This window comes from Cinclus cinclus, chromosome Z (genome assembly GCF_963662255.1).
Source record: "Cinclus cinclus chromosome Z, bCinCin1.1, whole genome shotgun sequence".
Lineage (NCBI taxonomy): Eukaryota > Metazoa > Chordata > Aves > Passeriformes > Cinclidae > Cinclus > Cinclus cinclus.
Window position 1 is genome coordinate 45,931,848 of NC_085084.1, and position 8,838 is coordinate 45,940,685.

General features: G+C 37.0%; 1 protein-coding gene across 1 annotated transcript; it reads left to right on the top strand.

The window, feature by feature from the left end:
* The first annotated feature begins 6,627 nt into the window (after positions 1-6,627).
* On the top strand, positions 6,628-8,459 carry LOC134056767 (protein FAM240B-like). The gene is made up of 2 exons (XM_062513652.1): positions 6,628-6,773; positions 8,327-8,459. The coding sequence occupies exons 1-2, from the start codon at positions 6,628-6,630 to the stop codon at positions 8,457-8,459; spliced, it is 279 nt and encodes a 92-aa protein (XP_062369636.1).
* The last annotated feature ends 379 nt before the right edge of the window (positions 8,460-8,838 follow it).

Below are 8,838 nucleotides of genomic sequence, written 5' to 3' on the forward strand. Positions count from 1 at the left end.
ATACCAAAAGGTTATGCAGTCAGGTTGCCAATAAAAGCTGAATGCAGAAGATCTGTCACTATCTGTTCACCCTTTGTCAGAATAACTAGCACCTTACTTGCTTGTGTCTTTCTGTTCACACAGGAGTATCAGTGGAAGGAGGAAGAACCTGTCCAAGAAGTGGAAGTGCTAAGTTCTGTAGCAAATTATATATGCTATGTTTCAGCTTGCAGCTGGTCAGATTCCTGCACTATTGAGTGTATTAACAGCTTAGCTGGAATCCTGTCATGTCATCTACCAGGTGCTTTTACAGACCAACACTTCAAAAGGAGTGAAAAAGAAATCTATATATCTGTCAGTCACTCAGTAGCACAAACGTGAGACAAGATGTGTTATTCAACATGTTCTTTTCGGATCTATCCTTTTTCTTGGAGGGGACAGTGCTGAATTCTTCCAAGTCATAAGGAAGTTATGCTACAGTGATCCGCACTTGTGGGATCTTACTTGAGTAACTGTTTCTCCAGAGCCAAGTTATGACATCAGTGGCACCTGCCAGAATTTATAGCACAGATCAAACATGGCATTCAGAGTTTGTGCCCTGTAACTGTCTGGTCATTCCTCGTGATGTGTTGCAGACCTCACAAAATGAGACTGTGGGTTTGGGTTTTTTCCCCCCTGCCATTAAGTTAATTCATAATAGCAGATGTCATCACTCCCAAATAAAAATGAGTGACGGATGAATAGATTTCATCACTTATTCCTGGCAGTTGGAGTTCTCTTGAAAAGGGGAACCCAGGGGTAAAACTGACATGATTCAGTAATCACTCAAGAAAACCATACTTTGACAGAAGAGGAAGCTACTATTCAATAAAAGTAAGCATTTATATTCTTGTGTTTTGGCCGAAATAAGATTATCTCTTCCTGTCTTGATTATTAAACCTGCCTAGATATACACAGGTACATTACATTAATTTTATATTTTGTTAAATCATGTGAATTTGAACAGTGTTTTCTTCTTGTTGCCTCCATGACCTGAAATTCTGTGTATTTCAGTATACCTTTATGAAAATTATTCTGATCCTATGTGATTTAGAAAATTCTAAGAGATATCCTTCTACTGTTTCATTTTACTTGAATTGTAATTTCAGTTATTAAGATATTATTTGTTACTATCTTTTTTGGTATTACTAGAACTTCTGTATTACACACACTTCAACTGAAAGGAAAAACACAATAAAAGGAACATGTAAGGGGATACTAATCAAAATTGTGTATTCTATACATGTAATTTAAAACTTCTCAGAGCTTTGAGCTTTTTAAAAATTGTTTTTAGAGAGTACTATAAACAGACTTTGAACCGTACTGTAGTAGATGTATAATGCTGGAAAATATTTCATGCTTAGGCAAACAAACCCTGGTGAAGGGCAAAAGGAATAGGATATTAATTAGCGTTCTGACGAAGATAAACCAGCTCATGGTCATGATATCACCCAAGGGACTGAGTTTAGTTAAAGTCAAAGATAATCTTTCCATTGTTTACAATGGTCACCAAAAAACCTCTGAAGTGACTATGGGAATTCTTCCAGGAGCGTGCTTGTGTTCCATATTAAAATTGGCTGAATTGCCAAATTTACTGAGAGTTAAAATTAGACTTATCTCCGACTTTTAGAAAGGAAATATTTTTAAGATATACATACATATATATATATATATATATATATATATATATATATATATATATATATATATCCACATATAAAAAACATTCTTGCTAAAGACTTTGTCTTTCAGCAAAAGTTTTGGAGATAGACTCTGGAAATGTTCAAATATTGTTTTACATTACTGGTTAAAATATTTTCCAATAAAGAAAAAAGCATAAGGTGGCTTTCTTTTTGTTAGCCAAACCAATTAGTATTTAAATTATGCATTATTCAGACTAAAAATCACATTGATATTTTCCTCCAAATATGTTCAACTAACAGTTTTACTGTCTATTGAAATGCTTCTCAGTAAAAATTAAAAGCACAAATATTTTGCCTACAAATCTGTCTGTATAAAAAACTGAATGACTAGCTTAAGATACATGTAGAAAGATTGAAAAACATAAAAAATGCTTCCTGGGACTTTTGAAAATATTTTCTTCTCCTACTTGTTTATTTCACATAAAGGTAACTCAAAATAGCAATTTTGTTCAAAACATCAAGAGCCATTTCTTACTCTTAAAATTTCTCCATAAGGAATCCAAAGTAGAAATTATAAAGTGTACAGAAGAGAAATCACTTTTTAAAAATTTGTTTTTGTACCTTGGCAGAGGTAGACTGAGATTACAATAATTCACAATATGCATACCAGGCAGGGGCTAAGACCAGAGCATTTTGAAACCTACTAATTTAATAGTTTACCAAAGCACACTCAGATGCAGATCAGATTAAATGAGAGAAGGGTTGTACCTCTGGCTGTTTCTACACTGGTTTTGTACCAGTGAACAAAAGTTGCATATAATTTACAGCTGGAAGCAAAATTTCCTCTCCCTTGTCTGGGATAGATCCATAGATGGAAAAGTGCTCATCATTCACACTTCAAACCTCCTTTAAACTATCACTGGGACATAACCTCACAAGGAGAAGCAGAGGGCAGGTTTCAACCTCTTCACTCTAGTGATGACTGAGAGGATTGAAGGAAATGGGTAAGTCAGGGGAGGTTTAGGATGGATTAACAGGAAAATGTTCTTCAGCCAGAGGGTATTTGGGCACTGGAACAGGATCCCCAGGGAAATGATCCCAGCCTGACAGACTTCAAGAAGCATTTAGACAATGCTGTCTGGCACATGGTGTGACTCTTGGAGATGGTGCTGTGCTGGACTCAATGATCTTTGTGGGTCCCTTCAAATTCAGCATATACTGTGACTCCATGATTTTATGAGTTTAAATGCATTATATGTAGGTGCTATCTGTGTTTCATGAGTGATTTCCTGTCTTACAGATTGCTGCATGGCCCTCTGATTTATGGTTTGATTATAAATGTAGGAGATTTTTCTTCTACAGTGCCATTAATTTTGTTTTTACAATTACTTCTTCTTGTGGACATTCTCAATAAATTAATAATATGTTAGCATATAAATTAATTTCTGTAAATTATGAATGCTTTAAAAACTCCTCTGTACACACTTACATGTTCTTGACAGTTGAGGTTCAGAGCTGCAAAATGCATAAGCCACTTTAACCAAGATCTAATTTCATAATAATTTAAATGCTGTTTTATCAGCTTGGCTCTCTAAAAAAGCAGTAAACTATACTTCATATGGGCAGGTAGGACTGCAAAACCCATATAATCATAGTTCCTCCATAACTATCTTAGTTGAAGATTTAATAAAGGACTCCATCTTGCACCAATGTTATGCACATTTTAGTAACCCTTCATAGAAAATATATTGTGGAAAGTTTTATAGCATAAATTTTCAGTTCATAAATATTACTTACAATATTTCAGGTCTTCTGAATGAATAATTTTAAATTAATAGAAGTGCTTGCTCTTGGTTATTTTACAGTCATTTCATTGGATAAATATGTTAAAACTAACTGCCATTAGAAGTCAGAAAGACACCTCCCTGACTTTGCTTTAGTATCTCTGGAATGATGAACCTATTTTCTTTCCTCACTTTCCACCCAGACAAAACTCGTCAAGTGACTGCAAGAAAGTGTGGTATTTTTTTACAGGGAAAACCTAATTGTTCTACTTGTTACTGAGCCCTGAGTTGTCTGAGTGAAGGAATCAAGAACAACTTTGATGGCATTAAATCAGTGTAAATCCAATTTATGTTACTGGGACATCTAAAAAAGAAAAACTCACACATCAACAAAACATGTTATCTTGAGCAATAATAAAGATTATATATATATATATATATATATACAGAAAGGGCTATTCAGAAATCCAAACCAAGCTACTAAGAAGAATCTTTCAGTTAGAAAAAAAGAAAAGGAGGCATTACAGTGCACCTGAATCCTAGTCTCTACACCTACATGTCATAACACCAGACCCAAAAATAGGATGCTTTCACACACCTTGAAGGAGGCTTGCCAGCACACTGTACAATCTTCAAAAGTTTTACATCAAGAATCTGTCTTAGGGAGGACCACAGCAACACCATGTGAAATATTAACTATCATTGACATTCCTAGGAACTAATACCAAATGTTCTTGACTTGCAAAAAGACCCACAGACGTAGCAGACTAAAACTTGCAGAAGTACCTCCATCTTCTGAGTACCTCTCTGATGACAGCGTGTTCTTTTGAATGGAGCAGCCAAAACTTAAGGCAGCCAAAACCCTCATGCACACCCTCAAAATCTAATCAGTTTAAATCTCAGATAAAGACTGGAGACCCTTTTTGTACCATTTGGAGAACATCAACTAGAAGTTTAATAACCATAAAACTTTAATCTCTAATTAAAGGTTAATGTGTTATGGCAGATTCTTATAGGAGGCAAAGTATAATAGTGTTTGGAGGGCACATTGATTCAGTTTGTCAGCAACTTGCACTTGGCTTCTGAGGCAATGGGATAATTATCTGTAGAGTGTCAAGTGGGCAGCTGCTAGTGATAGAAGAGCCTCTAAATGGTGCGAAGACCCGTGTGACCTGCTGATCCAGGAATGATGAAATAATCAGATTCCATCACTCGCTGTAACAAGCTATTACCAGAGCACTTATTTTAACACTGCTCAAGGCCTATGGAATTAGGACACAGGGCATGCTCCAGCGCATCCGTGATGTGCATATTTTTTTGTAAGATGAAGCCTTAAATAATACTATTATTTTGAGGCCTCAGAGTGAGCTATATTATTAAAATTACCTGCATTTCCATTTAGACAATATTCATTGCCAAACACAACACATTTAGCAAAAGGTGTTACCACAACTGCTGTATCCACACCAATGCAACAATTTCTGCTGTATCATGCTGTGCTACATCTACAGCATCCACAGTCCACATCCAGGGAAATACTAGAAAAATGCTGTTTTCCTCAGAGAAAAAGACCTAATTGTTTTGGTGATACTGCAGCTCTTGCTGACCTTGCTGTGAAGAGGACCAATGGTCTAACTACTCAAGGTTCTCCACCACATGGGAGGTTATATTACATGATCTAACTAGTTCATGCCTACCACTCCAGTTGGGCTGTGCTGGTCTTTAAGGAACTGGACTCCTCAGTGGAAAAATAATGTATCTCAAAGAGATTTTTCTTTTTGTTAAGCAGTTTTTCCATTCCAGTCAGACTTTGCACCAAGTTTGGCAAAATTATTTGTTATTACTGACCTATTCATGAAAATTATGACAAATCTAAAATATTCAATTTAGGAAGATGCCAAGAACTTACTTATGTGTCCTTTGAGGGTGCCAGGAATTTCAAATACTGTATTTGATTGTAACCTTTCAGAAATCTGCCTTAATTGTGTTGTATCAGACTGTCCTTTCCTTTTACTCTGCTCTTCCAGTTTACAGCATTGTACAAAGCAAAAGTTTCTTCAGATTGTCCAACATTAGCATTGTCTTTTTTATATTTATCAATAATAGCTTCTCAAGTATGAAATAATCTAGGAAGATTCACAAGTACATACCAGGGTCTGTGAGGCATTATTTCATCACCATTACAGAGTGGAGTGTTGGCAAAAGTATCTAATGGTAGCAGAATACAGATAAACACAAGGAAGCAAAGGGATTTATTTCACAGCAACCCTCAAATTAAGTGTTGATCTAGCCACAGAAAACTCTAAAGTTTAGGGTTTTGGGGTTTTTCTTTCCTGTATCCCTCCCATTTCCTGGTGCGGTTTAGTGAAGGAGTCTGATTCAGGTAATAGGCAATGGAATTTCACTTTTCAAAGTACATTACGGTCAGACAACCAACACAATACACTAATATCAGCCGGGATATCAGACATGATGAGAATTTTAATGCTTCAATAACATGCATTTAGCAAGGAGAAATTCACCTGTGTTCTGTCATTTTTATCATTTATTGGAACTGATCCCTGTATTTTAATGACATCTACTTTTAACCATATTTAAGACTGAATTTGATAAAATATAGAACAAGACCATAACAAGCTCTCCAGGGCTTTGCACACTGTGTGTTTCAATTCAGATTCATAATTTCCTCACTTTTTTTTGTGAATTACATAATTTGGAGTAGCAAAAGGAATCATTTAGGAGCAATGCATTTCCCTGAGATAAAACATCTATGATCTGTTTTAAGAATATGGGAGATAAAAAACAGCAAAGTCCTTCACATTTAATCTGAACTTCAGTGACAATGGCACTATATTTGAAAGCATTTTTCACAAGTTGTTCTAAAATTACTTAAAATTTCACATATACTGAGGCATCCACAATAATTCAGTGAATTGTGCCACGCACAGTCATTTCTCAGTGGCAAAAATATAGTTATGCCATTCAACTGTCACCCAAGGCCTGTTTCAGTGCCTTATATTTTGGTTCAAGGCAGACTATGTGCCAGTTACCTATTCTTTTCAGGTGACATACATTATTTTAATAGCACTTCCTGAGAATGAAATTTCAAGGGGCTAAGTAACACAGTATCTGCCTTAGGTCAGGCTTTTGACTGCTCTGACCTCCAAATTGCTTTTCAGAAAATGAGCAAGCATACAAACTTTCAACGCCACAGGATAGGTGGTCATGATGCGGAAGAGCTGAAGAACTTCTGGGAAAAGGTCATCCAAGAGCAAACTAAGCAACAAGAAGCTGAAGAGTCTAGGATAAGCAAAAGTGCCCTGAACAAGTAAGTGGTGTTTTTGCTTTTCAACAAGACAGCAAGGCATGTCATCACGTGTTTTAAAATAAGGTAACCTGTTATTGTACTGCTTTATTCATAGCACAGATTGTGTTCTGGATCTTTGGCACTTTTCCTCTCACAGCTGCTTGTCTCATGTTACCGTGGCTCTTCTGCATGGAAACTCAGACACCCCTCACCCTTAAACCTCATGAGCATTCTTCAAAGGCCTTGGAGCACAGCCATGAAAAAATAAAGCACTTTGGAATTATGGCTTGTGACAGCCAGAAAATAGCAGGAATTTTACCTAGAACTGGTACAGCTACACAAATAAACAAAATAGTATTACATTAAAGGGACAACCACCCACCTAATCTGTAGAATAAAAAATCCCTGGCACCTTTGTCGTGTTTAACAGCCATTCACAAACACAAAGAATGAAACAACACAATGAGATTTTCCCAATCAATAGAAAAATAACTGTGGGGGGGTTTGTTGTTTTGGGGGTTTATTGGTTTTTTGTTTGTTTGTTTGTTTGAGGGAGGGAGGGCATTTACAAAGCAGTATAAAACAACAGGGATTGCCTAGGGAAAGCTATATAGCTGTACTGTGGTACAGATACTCTGCACAAATTTGATGGACTGCTTCAAATATTTGTTCAACTTGTGGCAACTCAGAACTTTGTACCAGAGTCTCCAGCACACTAAGTGAATCCCCTGACAACTAATACTGAATAGTAAGTAGTTTAAAACACAGTGTAAAACCAAACTCAGAATCTAAGATAACACAAGCACCCATGTGAAAGAGCTACTGCTGAGTTATACTCAGATGAAATCATTGGCTGCTGTTCTTTTCACCACACCAAAGGTAATTTAAAACCCCATATTTTCTGTGATGCATTTGGCATTACTATATAATATCTAATCTTAAAACATTGCTGGGTCAGGTGTTTCATAACATTTCCTTCAGAAAATAACCCAGGCAGCAATATCCTGCAGTGGTCCCTAGAGATTTTCTCTTCTGTTTTTACTATACTAGTGCCTTGAAGCTATGTAGCTCCTTTTGCATGTGACATCAATTCCTTTCACTAAGCATGTACAAGGTCTGCAGAGTTGGTTTGGTTTTCTTTTTTACCCAGAAGAACATATTTTAAGTTCAGCCTGCTCTTCTCCCCAGCATTTTACAGCAGAATTTGAGGAGTTGTGGGAAAAACTGTATTTTTAAAATTTACACATTGAATGACCTTATTGCATAGGCAGTACTCCTGCATGGCTTCGAGAATACCCCAGAGGGAAAAACAGAGTTCTTTACAGTGGCAGTATTTCAGCAGTTGTTTGACTCTTTCGGAATCCAGCAATGTCAACCACTGATAGTATCAGCACTATCCTTTTCTCCCCTGCATTCCCAATCTAGCAAGCTAGAGGGATGTGTAATTGGTAAATAAATACAGGACAAGTGCTCTGGTGATGAAAGAGAGGAAAGCTTCGACCCTGCTGAAAAGCCCTGGATACATTTGAAGGATTTGGCTCAATAACTGCTAAGCACTTGTACTCTCTTTGCAGACTTCGCCGCGAATGGACTCTGCGGCTGGAAGGTCGAGCAAGGCAGGTCCAGGCGCACACAAAAACTCGGGAAGAACAAGTGACGCCACTGTCTATCGAGGCTCTTCCCTCACCAGATAAAACTGTTGCTTAAAGTTACTGTGCAAACGTCAGCAAGCACTGGGCCCAATTCTGACCTTCTGCATGCACCTATAAACCAGCAGTTACACTGCTGAACAACTGAAAGGTCAGATTCTGCCCATTCTCCAACCTATTTACTAGAGCTACTATTAAAGTCCTATTGAAATTCAGTGCACAAATAATGTTGGGGGGAGGGGGGAGTGAAAAGGAATAGATGAGAAGCAGACAGCTCTAATTTTCCATGATATATTATTACTGTGATGCATCAGGATTCTCTTATGTAACTGCATTTCCAAGTGACAACAACATACTGTTTGGAAAGGACTGCTTGCTTAATAGGAATAATACATTCAGACAGCTGCATGCAAAATTGCACATTTCCATTTGCACAG